At 41.9% G+C, this 19,240-nt stretch overlaps 1 protein-coding gene across 4 annotated transcripts in view; it reads right to left on the reverse strand.

Annotated features, from left to right (window-relative positions):
- Window positions 1–437: 437 nt before the first annotated feature.
- The window catches only part of SENP5 (SUMO specific peptidase 5), a 40,685-nt gene continuing 21,882 nt past the window's right edge, over window positions 438–19,240 (reverse strand). For all 4 annotated transcript variants that reach the window (XM_007434871.4, XM_025170957.2, XM_007434869.4 and 1 more), the window contains 4 exons: window positions 16,657–16,794; window positions 15,608–15,691; window positions 9,175–9,225; window positions 438–9,064 (listed from right to left, as the gene is read on the reverse strand). In XM_007434871.4, the coding sequence (XP_007434933.1) occupies window positions 8,954–9,064; window positions 9,175–9,225; window positions 15,608–15,691; window positions 16,657–16,794 (384 nt within the window). In that variant the 3' untranslated portion in view covers window positions 438–8,953. The remainder of the gene's footprint in view (window positions 9,065–9,174; window positions 9,226–15,607; window positions 15,692–16,656; window positions 16,795–19,240) is intronic.

A 19,240-nucleotide genomic window follows, 5' to 3' on the forward strand; every position in this document is an offset into this window, starting at 1 on the left:
ATCTTCTGTATTAAATTTAAAAAAATCAATAGAATTTTATGATTATATGAAAAACAGCCCACTGGGGAAGAGAGAAAAACCTGCCAGGATCACTGAAAATGTGTGTCTGTAGGCCCATTTTTCCATGAAAATGCTGTTGATTTTCCGTCCCTCTGGCAAACGGATAGCGTACCTCCCCCGGCTCCGTTTGCAAAGGAAGCAAAGCCCCCAATTATTTGGACAGCCTGACTGAAAGAAACAGATCCAATTTGTTGGCATTACTGTTTTCTCTTCCAGGTCTTGCCATGTTTCAGCTTTCGACGTAAAACCGTATTTGCATTTGTCTTAACCCTTTTTATCTCCTCCTTTCAATCAGCCTGAGGTTTAACAGCAAGACTTTAAAGCTCTGGGCACATTGAGAATTCGAAGCAGCTGCTCCTGCATTTGTACTTTATTAAAAAAAAAAAAACGGGGGGGGGGAGATTACGGTTCAGAGACCCAATTTGTGTGTTACACAGTGCAGGCCTGCACAATTGTATGGCAGTCTGCCCAGGTCTGCAAAGCAAATACTTAAGGACCAGATAGGTCACATTACATGACTGGGGATGGGGAGGAGAGGCCTGTAGTTTGGCCTGCAAATTGACAGGCAATTTGCTCAGTCCTCATTTTTCAGAGAGTTAAACCTTTCGGGGCAGGGACGTCCACAGGCATGGCCCAAAAAGTCAAAATGGCAGCCACCACAGTGTGATCCGAAGCAATGCGCATTAAAGAAAGGCAGAGCTTCCATTGCACGTTGTAGCCACCATCTTGACTTTATGGACCATACCCTGCAGACACTCCTGTCTCAGAACTAAGGTAAAAAATACAAGGTGATGGCATCTGGGACAAGCTGAACACCACCACATCCGTCCCCATTTCATCACACCAGCCAGTGATGGTGATACAGAAGAGATGGTCCACCATCATTCATGGAGTTTCCATATTTTAACTTGGGAGGGGTTGCACAGGGCTTTTTTGCTATAACAATACTCACACAACATAGTTAACAAATTCTAAACCCATCTCAACCAAATGTAGTTCTTGTGTTCACACAACCTGCTATGCCCAATAAAAAGATCACTGCAATGTTCATGGGGCGGCCCTTGAAAAACATTCAGAGGCTTTAGCACAGTGTTTCTCGGTCCTTCAGGTATCCCAATGGTACACTCATCGCTACTATAACTGAGTCCCTCCACCTTGCTGGTCATCCTCTTCTTCTCTTTCCTTCTACCTTTCCCAGCATCGGAGCCTTCTCCAGAGAGCCAGGTCTTTGCAGAATGTGTCCAAATTAGGATCATTTGAGCCTGGTCATTTCTGCCTTGAATGAAAGCTCTGGGTTGATTTATTTGAGGATCCATTTGCTTTGTTTATATTTTGTTATTTTTTCTTTCTTCCTTTCTTTTCTTGTGGACTGGTTAGTTAGGCACCCAGAGTAATGTATTTAAGATGGGCAGACATATAAATTTTCTAACGAAATAAACAAACCATACAATGATTAACATAAAAGCCTGGTTTGCACAACCAACTAACAAGCTGGCTGGCTTCCACAACTGTCTGAATCACAAATGACCTAACCTTTGTCTACATTATTATCCAAGCCTGCCCCGTGTTTAGCTTATTCGTGCTTCCTACTTCAAAGCAGCTGGAAAGCATACTGAGGATTTTGGGAGTTTTGCTGGCAAATCTCAGTGATGTTAACAGATAGGTCTCAAGAGGCCACAAAAAAACCTGAATATTCAGGGCCCTTCTGTGATTTAAACAAGCCCTCAAACAGTTATGCAAGAATCAGGGATGTCTACAGGCTGAGAGAGAGGGACTGGCCCAAGGTCACCCAGCTGGCTTCATGCCAAAGGCGGGACTAGAATTCTCCCAGTTTCTATCCCAGTGTCTTTAACCACTGCACCAACTGGCTCTCACAGGGAGGGAGGGTTGTCAAAAAAGTCAAGATTTACCTTATCCAGGGTTGTCAATGCACACAAAGAAAAAGATGGGGCTCTGGCCTCACGATTGTAGCTGCCATCTTGATTTTTTTGACCCCATCCCACCCACCCCACCCTGCAGACACCCCTGGAAGTCATCATTGTCATGCAAGGAAACAGTCGTTAGGCCAGTGGTTCTTAAACTGTTTGACTCAATTACCCACCTTCTCAGTCTCAAATAATGTAATTACTCCCGCAAAAAAACCAGAATTTTGTTTTACACAAGTGTCTCAGCAGCAGCAGTCTCAAACTGGATCCTCAATTCACAAACAATTACAAATTGCTCCATTATCCCCAGGATATGCCCAAATATGCCCCAATTACGCCAGTTTAAGAACCACGGCTCTAGGCGTGCCGGGAAAGATTAACCCAACAGTTCAGCACGTTAAAGGGAATGCTCGAAGAAAGGCCTTCATGGGCTATAGCCAGAGATGTGTGGAAGCCACAATTCCCAAGCATAAAACACAATACTATATTTGCCTCTTGGAGAATCCAGGATTTTAATTTTTACAATCTGGTTTCTAGACCTTATGAGGGCACCTACTTCAGAACTGACCCCTGAGGTTGATCAAATTAATGTAAACAGACCAGACACTGGGTCTCTCTGTGTTTAATTTGCATTATTAATATCCACCAGCTTTTGTTGAGGCAGCTCCTATAGGGCTTGATTACACAAGTTCACCTTCAGCAACATGGATCCCTGCTCCTAGTGTAAATTAGAAATAAGCTAATTAGAAAAACATAGTCTCTTTTAAGAACCTGACTTCAGCAGAAAGCAAAATTGAATGTACAATGCTCTAAAATGATCTGTTAAGATTTTTAGCCAGGATAGGCAAAAGTTACATCACACAGACTAATATTTGCTAAAATAGCACAGTGCCAGAGAATGACTGAAAGTCTAGAAGAAACACATTTATTTTGGACTCCTCAAAAATTACCTTATGTCTCTCTGTGCAATTCACCGCTCTCCTCATGGGCGTGTTTGAACCCTCCAGTTCCTCCTAAAACAGAATTAATTCTGCTGTTTCCTGCTTAACAGTGACTGGGAGAAAATGCCTGGAGATTGATCACCCTTATTCCTAGAATACGACCCTAACATGTCCCATTTGTCTCTTATTTTAAATTCAGGAGGGTAAAAATGAGAGCAACTGTATCTGAGAAACATTCTGTCAATTTCATCCACCAGATAATGCCAATCTTTGATTCCCATCCTGCCCAACCACGTTGCTACAGCTCCTGGCTGGAGATTATGGGGTTTGTAATCCAAATCCATGGTGAGAGTCTCATACTGAAGAAAACCACCTTAATCTGGCATAAGCAATGTGATTTGACAATGAAGACATTGAAGTGGTAGCTAGAAAGTGGTACCCTTTTAGGATCAACCATCAACGGTAAAGTAACCAGCAACCCAGAAATATGCCACAGACTAGTACCTGATGGACCAGCCATGAAGGCCTTGGAAAAGATATTTAAACGCCGTGATGTGTCTATACCTACAAAGATGAGAATCATACAAGCCATGGTATTCCCTGTGACACTTTATGGAAGCAAAAGTTGGTCTTTGAAGAAACAAGACAGGAAGAGTATTGATGTTTTTGAACTTTGGTATTGAGGAAGATTCCTGAGTATAGCATGGACAGCCAAGAAAACAAACAAATGGATCATCAACAAATCAACCCAGAGTTCTCGAAGCAGAAATGACCAGGCTCAAACTATCCTAGTTCAGACACATTATGTGAAGACCTAGCTCTCTGGAAAAGGCTCTAATGCTGGGAAAGGTGGAAGAAAAGAGGATAACCAGCAGCAAGATGGATGGACTCAGTTGCAGTGGCAATGGATGTACCATCTGAAGACCTGAAAGACCAGGTTAGGGATAGATCATCATGGAGGATATCAATCTACGTGGTCACTAAGAGTTGACACTGACTTGATGGCACGTAAGCAAGCAACCAAACAACCAATGTGATGAATACATTTTTTTCCACTTCTGGCAAAACTTTGGGAATCCCAAAATAGTTTTCTGATTACAGATGACTAGATTCCTACCCTTAACAAAGGTGAACCCCTGCATTGTAGTTCTTTAAAAGACAAAATCAAGCATTAATCTATTTCCTTCAAGTTCAGCTCATCTCCCAACAGACATGTTCATGGACTTTTCTTGCAACACTATAGGACTAGTTCACCATTGCCTTCTTACAGGAAGGAGTTTTTAAAATTTATTTTTCAAATTTAGCCCACAGGCCTGGTTAATCCCAAGAATTAACCAGGCCTGACCTTGCTTAGCTTCCAAGTCCAAACAAGATCAAGACATAATTCTGTAACTATTGTGAATATATACATGCATGAAGCTATATATTTCAGCTACAGGTTTATGCCTCTACAAAAGCTAGAAATACCAAGGAGGCAATCCTGGTATGGTTAACATTGCCACCTTATAAACACCATGGCTGTTCAAAGCTCAAGCAGGGAAGAGGATCTGATTTAAAGAACGAATCCATGTATGCCAGATGATGTCACTGGGATAGGCTCAACATTTAAGCTCTGGCTCCCTAAAGACACCCATTCCTTTCACAGATCTGCTTTGAAGATCTTGTAGGCTTCCCCACCATTGGGAATTTTTGGTGTAACAGGAAAGATTGTATGATTCTTGCTAGAAAGGGATTAAGGCAGTTGAAACAGAGGCACACTCTAGCTAATGCCCTTGCATGAGCAGCTCATGCTACCAGCAACAGGAGTGGGAGCTTGGAGGAAGACCCTTGAACTATTGTGGACCAGATGGGTCAATCCTGCTGGTTTTAAGACTTCTAAGCCCATGAGAAGGTGTCAAGCTGTTCAAAGTTGGCAAATGCAAGAAACAAGAACCACTTGGATTTCTAGAATGAACTTTATTGCTAATAGGGCAAGGCAACAGAATCTTGAAAGCCCACCGAAACAGTTCTCCAGGTCAACTAATACCTAGTGTTATTCTGGGTCTCTTTTCCACATTTCCACACACTAGACTAAGCTCCTAGACTTAGGAATCTTTTCTGTAACAGCCCTGCTTCCTCCTGTGACAATCTTGCTCTCTCCTTCACATTTCCAGGGTCTATTAGATATTCCAACAGAGGCCACCATCTTAGGACAGAATGACCATCTGCAGTAGTAATTTGCTTATATATGAAAACTGGAGAATGTTTTATTATGCATTAGGTGTTAGTTATTATATTGGATTTCTGGTTGATGACCCTGGTAAAGTTTTTGATCCCAATCTCGGGATGGTGGAATATTTTGGGACAGCAAGAGCCCGAGTCTCATCCTGTCCTTAGCATTTCTTACTGGGGTACAACATCCAGCCTCAAGAACTGCAGGCTTGAAAAAATATATTTTGGATCCTTATGATTATAAATGTAAGGCTTACAAGAGGAATCAATGTGTATTGAGAAGTGAATGAAATCAGGACAAGGGCTGCAGAGTTTCCTCACTCTGTCCTATTACTAGCAATAGCTACAAAAACTTGTAATAGGTACTGCATAAACTACACAAAATCTGAAAATATAGAGATTTGCAAAACAGTCATCCAAAGTCACAAAGAAGAATTACATGTTCATAAGCAGAGTTTGAATTACTATGAAAGATTTTGTTTTTGAAACATACAACCTCAAATACGAAGGCATCTTGGGGCCATGGTTAGTGTCTCAGAATTGGGCTGGGAGAAAAGAACCCCAACCCTACCTTGGAAGATTTTCATGAAGTCGGTAGGAACTGAACATCAGGTTCTTGGAGAGAGGATGTAGGGGAAAAGGCCTTTTGAAAAAGCAGCCAAATACTTTTTAATATCTAATACATTTCACACACACACACACACACGTAAGATGAGAGATTGCTAAATCGTAATGGAACCAGAGGTCATTTTTCAAGAAAAATCAGACATTATACTCCTAATCTCAGAGGGTTTTTTTTTTTTTTTTAACACTATATGGATCATAATGCTACAAATTCAGCCTGTGACATTGAAGGTCAAGATTCTTCTAGACCATTACTTGCAAATCCTGTTAATCTTCCGTACAAAGGCAACTTGTCTGTTAATGCTGATGATCATTACATATAAACGCAGTGATGACTTCTGGCAAGAGCTGTATAGTTTGTATTTTAATCATCTCGTTTTCTAGGGTTCAGCCTCTGTAAGAAATATTTAAAAAGTGCACACAATTCCTTCTCAAAGACCAGGTTGTGCTGTCATCATTCTTTTTTTTTTTTAAGGTGATGAATGCAATAAAAATAAGTATGTTGCCCGTCCAAGGATTACATGATGAATTGCTTGAAGGCAGCATCAGCCAAAAATGCCTTCTGTGTAGGCCTTCTGTTTCCAGCAGGTAGCAAGTAAAGCTAGTAAAACTAGATATGCATTTCTAACAGCTTGTAAAGGATACTCACACGCCCACCTCTGATGGATTTTCATGTCTCTCTAGGACTTTGTGCATCATTAGCAAATATCTGTGCAGAAAATGTTACGAAACAGCACAACCTGTCCAAAGTCTCAATCAATCAAAGGGAGTTTACTTTTGTAAGAAAAGCACTGCTGTATCAAAACAATCTGGTCTTAATGAAAAGATGTAACACGAAAGTTTTGTGAAATAGCACCCAGCTCAATAAGATGGTGTATGCGGCCACCTGAATGCTACGACTTTTCTCTGAGCAGAGGTGCAATGGTAACAAGAAATGCTTCTGTGGCAATAGGGATTTGCCTCCATGAATATAGCTGAGCCATTTATTCCCGTTGGCAGAACAAGTGTTGCCGTCAAAGGAGCCTATATTAAGGGGCCATTACACACTTAGGACATCCACTGCAACAGAGAATGCCAAGACGCTACTCTAAAACTCTATCTTATACTGTATGAAGGAATTCAAGAGGGAACTTGATCTTTCTTAAACTATGCTAGACATGCACAAGCACAGACACACAAATTCAAGGGTTCTAGGCAAACCATGCAGAGATTTCTCAACTGGCAAGACATGGTGGGAAGTGCCTCCTTTAGTAAGGAAATCTGAATTCCCTATGTCAGTCTCTCTGGTCTCTCTTCCCTACCCTTAGTGTTGGCTTTCTCCAGATGATCTGGATTATAATTCCCATTGTCCCCAAGATCTGATTGTGCTAGGTGGGCTGACATGGTCTAAAATACTGGAAAGGATACTCTAGGCTGGTCTTCCTAATCGGCTATCATCCAGATCTGTTGGAGTTCAAGACTTCCTAGCTAAAGGGTGATGGGAGCTGAAGTCAACACCATTTGAAAAACTGATCACTTTGCTTTGAACATTAAGAACCATCCACATACAGGCAGCCTAGTACTTCTGTCAATATAGTTAACATCATGCCCCAGTGCCTCAAAGTGAAACTGTGGGATCTGTTAGCAATTGGTGCATCCTATGTCCATTTAGCCCCAAAACACTGAAGCGAATTTACTAGGTTTCATAATCTCCCTCTTCTCTTCTCTCTCTCTTATACTCCTTCCCATGGCAAGAGCATCAGCTCTGAGCCCCTTCCTCCCTAGAGCCTTAGAAAGCCCCTCATTCTGCAATGACATAAAACTAGCTTATCCACGTTTGCAAGTTGTATTCCAGAGACTTCACCTGGGAGACGTGAGCCGAAGCCTGAAAACAAGCACACCAGAGTCAAGAGGGAAGAGACTGTATATCCTAGGTTTACCACAGGACACATCCGCCAGGAAGTAAAATTGTTGCATCCTAAATTTTGTTTCCTTGATCCTGTCATGCATGCTATTAACACAAAAGCACAAAGGCAATAGAAAGGCAACAGAAAGGGAAGGACAGTATTTCTTTTCTCGTTAGGATGCATTTTTGCTTTTGGGGGGGGGGCTGCTTCGGAGTGTAACAGGGGTCATGACCAGTAAGAGTCTCCAGCTGAAACATTTGGCCAGTTAATAGTGGGGGATGGAAGATGACTTTTTCCTTCAAAAGGCTGAACAACTGTCCTTTAAGCCTCCCAGAAGCTTACCACCATCTACATCACAAGTTAAAATGTCTAAAATCCTATAGGAAATTGAGAGGGAACAAAAATTATTTTGGAGATTGTAGGCTGCCAACTACTAGGGGAGGGAAAGGGAACAGGAGATAGCTGCGTGGCTTGATGTACCCAGACGTTGTTTAAAAATCCCCTGAGAGCAAGACCATCAACACATTGCCTAGATAAATCTACAAGCAAGACTGCCAAATCCAACTGAACGAGCATCTCCATGTTTTATTAGCGCTAAAAGAGTCTGTGGTACAAGGGATTCCTTTTGAATGGTATGAAGATTGTGATTTAGTACCACCTGGCAATTAAAAAAAAATGAAATGACCAATTAAAATGGATTTCCACAAACAACATACAGAGTCCAGTTTCCAACTATCTTTCTTCCAAATTTAAGTGGGAAGACAGCAGGAAGGAGAAATCATTCATATTTTTTTTAAGGAAAAAGAAAAGGACTCTGGATACTCTTTTCATGGAATTGGGAATTTCTTCTCTTTTCCTTTTTTGTACATTCAAAGATTATTGCATCAGAAAAATGGATCATGCACGTTTCATGTTTTCAGACAAAAACGTTTAACCTGTATTATTCTTGTCACTTCTAGCTACATTTCAAAGGTGCACCAATTCTACAGTTTTATACTTCTCTTTGCTTTTAGTCGCATGCTTTGCCTATGCGCATGCGTTAGATAATAAATATTAAATACAGGAAAGAACATTAGAAAAAAAAAACCTTGACATTGGGAATATTTTGTGGCAGGTTCACCGGGTAAGGTACAGGTCGAAAGAAAACAAAATGTTTGAGGTAATTCTGTTGGCTATAACCACTCCACCAAGACTTGTTTGAAATTCATGGAAGTTTCTTTCTTCTCAGAAAATTCAAGTACACAAATACCAGCTGGGACTCTTCGGAAATGCCAAGGGCTGTTTTTCTTTCGCTCTTCCTTTTTTATTAGTCTATTAGCCGGCATTCACAGAGTTCCTTGTAAATCCTTTTTCGCACTCTGGGCATGTCCTCCTGAGAGAACTGAAAGGACTGGTCTAAGGCGAGGCACTTGCAGTACTGCAGGGAAAATCAAGAAGAAACATGTCTTAGAAACAGGGATGAGAAGCAACGTTCCAGCAGATTCTGAAAAAGGAAAGGCCAGTATTTTTGAAAAGCTACTGCCTTACCTGGAGTACAAAAACTCCACAGTCACTGTCATTTTTCTGTTGTGGAATGCACTGGAAAACCACATAAACAAAACAGAGTTTAACACAGATATTCACAGTGGGTCTCCAAGTACCGATCTGCATTCTGCAATTCCTTGTTTCCAGATCACTAACTTGCAACCAACATTATTGATGCTCAAAAGGAGGATACTGGGAAGAAACTTCTGGCAGCTCCACCGAACCCCACAGTGCCAAAACCACCCCTAATCTCTAATTATGGATTGTACAACTCAACACTGCGGCAATCATTTAGCTTTCAGAAAGATCCAGGTTCAATTTGTGTTGTCCATTTAAAAGAGAGCCAGGTTCCAGATAATACAAAGATGGCTGACACCTCCCTTTGCCGCTTGGAGATCACCAAAACGTCTTGCCAGCTAGACTAGACCATACTGAGCTAGCTATGGGTGTTGCATCCATGCATGTATGTGTGTGAGGGTCTAACGGCAGAGTGCGTATCATGCCTCTGTGTACATGAGGAAAACTAATCAGGGCAAGAGCACGTGTGTTGCCTCTGTGTGCATGCACGCACACACACACAGGAAGGTTGTCAGAAAACAGTCTGATCTGGCTCAATTCTTCATAGATGGGGGGGTCGAGGTTCTAAAGGTACAGGTTCATGGTTTTAACTGTTAATGGGCAGCACAGAAGTAATTTAAGAGTAGATACGGCAAGGATTTGAATCTAAGTTCCCTGAGACAGCCACTGGGACAGAGTTCCAAATGTTGCTAATTGCTCCATTCTCTCCTTCCTCCTGCGCACATGACCCAGAGCAGCCATGGGCCACCCCCCCTATACATCTCCTGCCCCTGGGAAGCCTCTTCCAGAAGGTGAAAACAGGCAGCCAGAAATGTAAAATGAAATAAACATCCCAGAGCTGCCTTCCCACTAGAATTCCCAGAATCCTGTCAGTATCACCACTGGCTGGAGTTTCTGAGTCCAAACATGGTTGGAGTTCCACAACCTCAGGATGGGGAAGAAAGCTGTAGCATCTGAGCATGAATCCAGCTAGACTAATGTTTTTCAAACTTGGCCACTTTAAGATGGGTGGACTTCAACTCCCAGAATTCCCTAGCCAGCATGCTGGCTGGGGAATTCTGGGAGTTGAAGTCCACCCATCTTACAGTGGCCAAGTTTGAAAAACACTGAGCTAGACTATTAGCGTCCAAGATTTCAAGCTGATTTCTTTGCCCAAGGTGGAAATACCGGGGACTAAATCTAGGGCCTCTGGCATGCAAAGAAGCATGTGGGCTTAATCACTGAGTTAAGGCCCCTCCTTCTAGCATCCTTTCCCCCATCAGGATGGGTCCATGTGTTGCATCCATGCATGTATCTGTGTGAGGGTCTAACGGCAGAGTGTGTATCATGCCTCTGTGTACATGAGGAAAACTAATCAGGGCAAGAGCATGTGTGTTGCCTCTATGTGCGTGCACGCACACACACACACACCCTGGGAAGCAGAGGGGGTTGCATATGCCTGCTCTGGGTCACATGACTGGAAGAGGGCGGAGCTTGGAATGGAGCAGTCAGCAACATTCTGAGCTGCTGCCCCCGTGCCTTTCTCAGTGGGATGTCCTGGGGGACTTTGGGGGGGGGGGGGTTCCCTGCAGCCACAAGCTGGACCTGACCCATTTTTGAACTGTACCTGTCTTCTGTGGCCTTCTCCCCTCTCCCCAAATTTGGTCCCATTCTGTTCTGGTTCCAGAGGATTATACTGATGATGGCTAGACAGACCAGAGTCTCACACCCCTTTTACATAATTTATTTCCCACATTCTGTTGGGCTGGAAAGAATGAAAAGGAATGACCACAATCTTCACTGAATGACCGCTTGCATATTTTTTTCACTGCCTCCAATTTCAAGTCCAGATTTCATTTTCAACCAGATCCAGCAAAGACTAGGAGTAACACTGCCAGATTTTATATATGGTAACAGCAGCAAGGTTATTATATGCACAAAAATGGAAGAATACAGAAATACCTACAATGGAGGAATGGGCAGTGAAGATGGCTGAATTTGCAGAAATAGCTAAACTGACTTGCTTGATTAGGAAGGGAACAACTACTACTTTTATAAAAGACTAGAATCCCTTTATGGACTTTTTGCTGAAAATGGATAAAAATGAACTGATGATTTCTGGATTTACTGATTAGTAAGGGCAGAATACGTGGAGAAGGGAACCATGTTATATAATTTTGAAGGGGAAAAATGGTTTTAAATATGTTTATAACTGCTGTGAAGAAGATCGGAAACTGCTCCCTTAACTATCTTTGTTTTTCTATTTTTTCGCTCTTTATTGCTTTAACACTTTTTGCTTTTGCTTTTCTCTTTTTTAACACTTTCTTTATATTGTTTTGTGTTTCTCTTTTTAACTTTGTAAAAAATTCTTCAATAAAATTTATTAAAAGGAAAAGAAAAGGAATAACGCTACCACACTTAAGGAGGAAAGGGTGGCCAAGTCCTGGGTGAGTGGTGGCAACCCCAGAACTGCAATGGGAGGCCTTGGAGTTCTTCCTGTTAAGAGTCCAATAACTATTCAGTGGCCAAAGACTATACTCTCACTTGGAATTGTGCAAATGAGCATGAGGAAGAGACACTGTTTTACAAGAGACTGCAATACTATTTTCTTTTAGGGATAAGACTTCCCCTGAAGTGATCCAACCTAAGGAAGGCGGAAGCAGCTTGGGTTCAGTCACATGGCAAGGGTTCTATACTCAAGAAGCACGCAGATCCTTACGTGGATCTGGCCAAGTAAGTAAAGACACATATATTTTGTAACAGAAAATAAATTCCATTGCCCAATCACATGCCAAATTTTCAATAACCAAGACAGGACAGTTTCTTCCCAATTATTTTAAGTAAATATTTGAACATCGCTATCTCCGCCACACAGGTGCCATTTATTCTGAGCATGCACACACAAGACCAAATACACTAGTTGAAGGAAACAGTTATTCCTAGCCTTTCCTCCCCAGAGTACAGATTTCGATAGCTCAGCAGCTTAACAAATTTGGGCATCGCTAAGGCATTCTAAAGCAAGATGGCCCATTGGGCCATCAAAGACTTACTAGCCCTTATGTAAACATCTTAGCGATGTACTGACTGTGAGGGAAGAGGGAGGTAACAAATTTGCTTGACAAGACACCACCTAGTTCAGCGTGTTTCAGGGCAAACTATAGAGGTGACCCCAGGAAGGACCCCATACTTTGAGCCTGAGCCTCAATACTTGGGAAATATAGGCTTATATCCTGCATTTCCTCTAGGACAGTGTTTCTCAGTCTTGGCAGCTTGAAGATGTGTGGACTTCAACTCCCAGAATTCCCCAGCCAGCCTGCTGGCTGGGGAATCCTAGGAGTTGAAGTCCACACATCTTCAAGCTGCCAAGACTGAGAAACATTGCTCTAGGAACTTAAAAGTGTTCCCTATACCTTCTGGGTTTTATCTCCACCATGATCATCCTGGGAAGGAGTCTGGAAAGAGTGACAGTAACTGCCCCAAAGTTGTCCAGTATGTTTCCATAGCTGGGAATGGACTTGATCCTTGATTTCCCTGTCCTTAGTCCATCATCTTGGCACTATGCCATACTGGTTCCTAGTCTTAAAAAGCTGTGCTCTGATGTTGTCATGATGTCATGATGATGATGATGTCAGCACAGCAATTAAATTATTACTTATTACTCAATTATTAAATTGAATGTATATTCAATATACATTCAATAGTTTCCATCAAACTTGCCAAAATATAGAAAGCTGAAGAAAGACTGTGGATACTCCATGGTAAAGCCTGATGTCCATTTCATGTATTACGCACAGCAAGTCTAGGTTTGTAACTAAGCTTAACCTTCTACAGAGAACCTTCTACAGAGAATTTTGGCAGCAGACTGGTTGCCCCAGGCAGCCATTCCATCTGGCTGCCCAATTTACGAAAATAAGTTCCAATATTTTGAACTGTTTATAAGTATATTGAATTCTATCTTAGAGAAAGTATTCAGGAAGAAGTTTTTCTTCCTCCCTAATATTAGGGTCTGGGGTCATTCAATGAAGTAACAAAATAGAGCCAGTAATTTAGATGACTTCAGGGGAATTACATAAATTGCAGTGTCTGTGAAAAAGTGAACCCACTCTTACCTCAAAAACTTGTTTCCTGAGTAACGAGTAACATCCTAATTAAGTTCTACATTAGTGTGTCCCAGGATCCTAACCTCTGCTGGAGGCAATCCTCAAAATGCTTATTATAATGGCTATTCAGTTTGGCCTTTTCTCATTCATTTATCTATTTTTATTTCCTTAAGATGTGATGTCTTTATCTTTAAACCTGGAGTCTTCAACCTTTTTGGGCTAATGGGGACATTCGGGAGTTTAGAGATCACGCTGTGGGCTCCTATGGAGGACAGTATTCTCCAAACAGCGACCACAGCCAGATATAACACATCCATTCACCAGAAGGCAATGATTTTGTAATGCAGTTCCTCATTATGATCTCCTTCACACCTCCTGGATGCTTTCTATGGTCTCCAGCAGATAGGGACAGTTCTCAATAAACAGCTGGACTGTAGCTTCTCACCTATTTTATTTTATTTTGTGTGTGTGTATGTTTGTTTATGGGTTCATAGGCATTTTTGTAAAGATGAAGCTAAGAATTGGTGGTTTCCTCTTCAGCACCCCCCACTCTTTTTTAAATTGAAAGAGTATGTAAAAAGCATTAAATCAAGTAACTCGGGGAGTTTGGGTGGGGACAAAGGAGGTGACCACAGTTGCTCTGTTGGTGACACCCCTGTGAACTGCAAACGAAGCCTCAATTTGCCTAATTTTTGTACAGCAACCCTTTAAGAGATTTAACCTTTTGAATGAGAATTCTTGCAAACTCAAGCAGCACGTTTTAGGCAGGATACTTGAAAAGAATAATGCATGGGATCATCCTCTCCAACTTCATCAGCACATCCAGCACATGCCAGCTTTTTCCAATATAAATGCTATCCAATATTCCTGAGGTCAAGATATGTCCTAGAAATCACATTACGCTCGCCCACTCACAGCAGGATGAGTGAGGGTAGGGTGCAACTGGGAAATCATTCTTAGACAGCAAGAAAGCTGCAAGGCATCTCACAGAGAGACTATCTAATGGTCAACGACCCATTTTATATCTTCAAAGCTATTACAAGATATAGTTATGCAAGTCACAAATCTCCTTGCTTTCGTTACATACAAATGCTTTCCCTTTTATTCCACTCAGACTACCTTTGATTGTCACTGGCTATTGTACCGGACTAACCGGCAGCTTGATACCCTACAGGAAAGAGCCACATCTCCCACCTTTCAAACTATACTTTCAGTCCGCTTCCTAATAAGGTACGTATCTCTGAGTCATACTGTGCAGAAACCTTTCCCAACTAGGTGCCCCCCAAATTGGTGGGGAGGGGGACTCCCATATCTGTCTAGGAATTCTGGTTTGTGTTTCCAACATATCTGAAGGGACACCCAATCAGAGAAAGTAGCTGTGTACTGCTGCTTGCAAGAAACTAACATAATATTAACTAAGCCACAAATTCAGAGATATTCTGAACAAGCTACATAGTCTGACTTTTATTCAATCCATCTTTATAATAATAGGGAATTAGTGTAATGATGCTATGGTTAAATAGCAGCTAAGCTGTACTTTGTAGACAGATGAGAATTTTTTTAAGAAGAGATCTGGTATGCTGGTTACACTCTGATTCCATGATGGTTAAGTTTTTGGCAGCTAAAACCTGCTTCAGCTACTGAAACGTTCTAATTTTCATTTTTCTGTTTGATGTTTTAAACTGAGCTCCACTTTTAAATGGTATGTCGTGGGGGAGGGAGGGAGTTTTCTACACTGCCTGGTGGACATCTGGATGGAAATTCTGGGGGCTGAAATCCAGACATCTGGAAGTTGCCCAGATCAGGAGCAACCTTCCTCTAGCCTGACATTCACAATGTATGTATCTGGAGGGTGCCTGGTCTAGAGTAGGAATGGGTCATCTGTGGTTCTGGGACTGACCACAGCCACCAAGTGTCTTTTTTTCAGGTACTAAAGTCCCCCTGTAATTAGAACTCCATGGTTCTCCACCATTCTAAAACGAGGAAGCTATGAAAATTGCAGTGTAAGTCCTAGTAAGACCCAACACAGTAAAAAAAAAAAAAATCAAAGCAAGTTCTAAAGTTGGGGGGGACCTTAACATCTTGGCCCCCCAGCCTACATTCTCACCCTGTCCAGTGAGGCCCTCCCCCACCCTTCACCCCGCCAATTTCAAATGCAGCCCTTGGCCTCCAAAGATTGTTCAATCTTGGTCTAGATGCAATGCTTCGATTTTAGATAAAGTCAAACCTTCTGTCAGGTACCACCCCAAAAATGTCTTGCCTGAATGAACAGCACTTACCTTTGTAACAGCAGTCTGCCAACCCTGAAGGAAGTCAGGATGATTCTTTTCTCTAGCTTCTGTCAGCAAGTATTTCCGTATGTTCTTTTAGAAAAATAGGAGGAAGAATATGAATCAGAGCCAGTTTGGATCATCCATAAGTTTCTTAAACAAGCACTTCCCTACACATCATGCCCCATGAGAATCAGTGGGATACAATAAAAAGTGTTTGGCTTGGAATAGAAAGCTCCCTTAATGGCCATGATTTAAAAACATCCTGGGTAAATCTTGCAGAAATCATTAGCTTTCAATGTAATTAACCTCATGGGGTTTTAATTCATTTTATCTTTGCAACAAATCTGTTTATGTACTCTGCAGAGCTTTACAGAAAGAAGAAGGATCAATAATGAACACAAATTGCAAGTTATTTAGGACAGCTTTAAGAATGGGAAAGAACCACTTTGTTGTTACTCCTGAAGATTTGTTGGACTACAACTCCCAGAATTCTGAAGCACGTTGATCTTTGACCAAAATGGTTGGGACCGCTGGGACTTCCAGTCACAGCAAATCTGGAGAACACTAGATTAGTAAAAGATATTGAGAACTGAGAAAAAAAGTGGGGGGGGAGTATGCGTCAGCTAGAATTAATAATATATGGCAAAGGATACAAGCAACATCAATTTCATATTTTGTAACTAAGGTATTCTAGGAGAAACCTTATAAATGATGGCTTAGCCAAGTTGTAAGAAAGAAATTTTGGACAGCTAAAGTAACAGGTAGCTTGGTTTAGACGAAAATTCAAACAATGTGGCATTTATTCTGAGATTCTTGATGCTGTAAAGTCTTATCATTTGCCCAAGTTCACAATTTAATAGCTACAGCAATACCCAAAGTAGGCCCATTTGTATATTAACCAACTAATGCTCTATCCCTTTGAAGAAAGGCGGTTTGAGATTTGTAAATCAGAAAGATAGTGCTAAATTGAGGAAAGCTCTATCAAAGGGAGGACCAAGATCCTTGTGTTATGAAAGATGGACACATTTTATCAAAACAACAGCAGTTCTTCTTACCTCTACGCAGAACTTAAAATGAATGCCTTGAGAGTCATAAAATGAAATAATTCGGTTAGGGAGATTCACAGTAATTAAGGACCAGTGGACTTCCAGATGAATAGGAATTAATAAGAGGGTCTTTTTGAAGAGGTCCACCTGAAAAAAGTGCAGGTCATCCATCACCAGGAGCAAGCAATATATCACCTGCCCACAATGTTGAATGCATCATCAATTCCCACAGAACCATAAAGAAAATAACCAGAAATTCCAACAAGGACCTCCCTGGATACAATAAGACAAAGAGACAGACAAAGGAAATGTAGGGTGCACTGTCTGCTAATTTCACACAAATGCCATGCCTCCTTCCTCTTTACCCCGGGTGAAGAATTACTGCCTTCCAAATCAGGGGCTAGAATTTCCATCAACTCAATGGCCATTTCAAGGTTTACATGGCATGCCAAGAATTTCAGAAGTTTGAGGGGTGTGTCTTCAAAGCTTATTTTGGCCCTACACACACAGACACACACACACATACTCTCCACATTTCTGATCCCCAGGTCATCACATTTTGTATCCCTGCTCTGGATGCTATTAGATTCCAGATGACATCAGCACCATCACCAGGGAAAATGAAGCTTATAGCCCAACATCTGGACAAAGCTGTCGTCCTGTCTTGTACTCATTTAATTTATCAGGAGGAAGTAGTAATGCAGCTGATATAGAGAGCCCTAGGAGACTTCAAGTGATTTCAAGTGGCACATTGATTTCAAGTGGCACATTCTGGCTGATTAAGGCCAATGTATTTTATTAGAGACAGAAAAGCACAAACTGTGTTCCCACAAGCCAACTGTTTTGCTTGTATGCAACTTTACAACCAGTGTGTTAAAACCAGGAGCAGCTTTTCCAGTTCAAAGCCACCCTTACATCCTTAAGCCAAGTGCCATCTACAACTTTAAAGAGGTCCTGCAAGGAGAATTTTCCATTCTCCACCTAGAGCTGCATTCAAACCCCCCAGCTCCCGCAAGAAAGCAGGGGACACAAAAGTGGTGATGCAAAGGCTGAGGCATGAATTACTTTCTGACAGAACAAATTAATAACCTTGACAGCGGTGGCTATACAACAAATGCTACCGATATCATTTCAGGCAGCAGTTCCACATGGATACCAGCCCCTCTCTTCCCTCCCTGCTCAAATAGGCAGAAGAGCTCCTTGGACTGCAAGGAGCAATTCTTTTGCCACAGACAACTGCAGCTTTGATGACAAACCTAACATCTCTAAAGCACCAATGGCATGCAGAGTGCACCACAGACTCTAGAAGCACCCTTGCAACTGGACAGCCTTCAGACCAGTAAAGCTGCAGTGGAGGGAGGAAGGAAGATGCAGATAATGGAAGGCCAGGTTAGAGAACAAGAAGCTTTTGAGAGACTGAAATAATTCGGAGCGAGCATCAAGAGGTGCTCTGAAATGCACAGAAGGATGACCAAAGCCATCTCCCTTGCAGCTGCAAGTGAGCTGCAGACAGGTGCTAGGTTTGTGCTGCCACATGTCCCAACACATCTCCCAAATCAGGTCTGAAACAGTGTGCACAACCTGCGCGCACTGGCAGAGGACAAGCTCCGAGATCCTTTGCTCTCCCCGCTATCCTTCTCTTTTCCCCTCCAACAACCCTGGGCAGGGACATGGTCTGAACCATGGAGGGCTTCTGAAATCAGGTTGAAGGTAGCAAGTTGCTTGTTTCTGGCCTTGATGAAATAAGAGCACTTTAAGAAGGCCTCCCTGAATATCTCCAGGAAGATAGGGGCTTTTTACAGGAGACAGCGGAGAAAGAAAAATACAGATGGTCATTGAGAAAAGAAATGGTAGAGAAAATGCGCTACTGTCTGAACGCTTCTTTCTTCAGAATCTCCCTGATAAAAGATCACTAGGGACCAATAAAAATCACACTGCACAATGTATTTCTTTTTCCTGTATGTTTCTGGAATTCCAATTAGTTAGACACATTTTGTACGGAAAGACAGACAGCAATCACACAACAGGACAACAAGAAGACCCTCAGTTGAAACAGCAGGTTGTTCTGTGTCAACGATAACTTTTAAAGCTGCGTTTTAGATTTATATCCTGCCTCTCCCACAGAAATGCAAAGCAGTAAACACAGCATTTCCACAGTCTTTTCAACACCACTACCACAACCCTGTGAGGTAGGTTGGGCTGAGAAAGACTGACTAGCTCCACGTTCCCCAGGGAATTTCCATGGCTGAGGGGGTACCTGAACCCGGGTCTCCTCAATCAGAGCCCAACAGTTTACATATTCATGCAGGCCGAGCCACTAAACAGCAAATTAAACATTTCCAGCATTTCAGTAGTATAATCAGTAAAAATGCTGATGAAAGTTAGTGAAGTGATAAAAGGGGAATCTGTGGCTCTGCTGGCAGAAGATAAGGTGGATTTTTTAAAGGAGTTTTTTTGTGCTTTCATCAGTTTTACCCACTTTGCATGATGACCCTGTCCAGTGGAGCCACTGGTAAAGGATAAAAAAAATCTGTCCTCAATCAATAAAAGAATGCACATTTTTGACCCAGGCAGTCACCTGGGATTCAATTTT

This window comes from Python bivittatus, unplaced genomic scaffold (assembly GCF_059951505.1).
Source record: "Python bivittatus isolate LINGU-HERP-01145 unplaced genomic scaffold, Pbiv_v1 ctg000980_np1212, whole genome shotgun sequence".
Lineage (NCBI taxonomy): Eukaryota > Metazoa > Chordata > Lepidosauria > Squamata > Pythonidae > Python > Python bivittatus.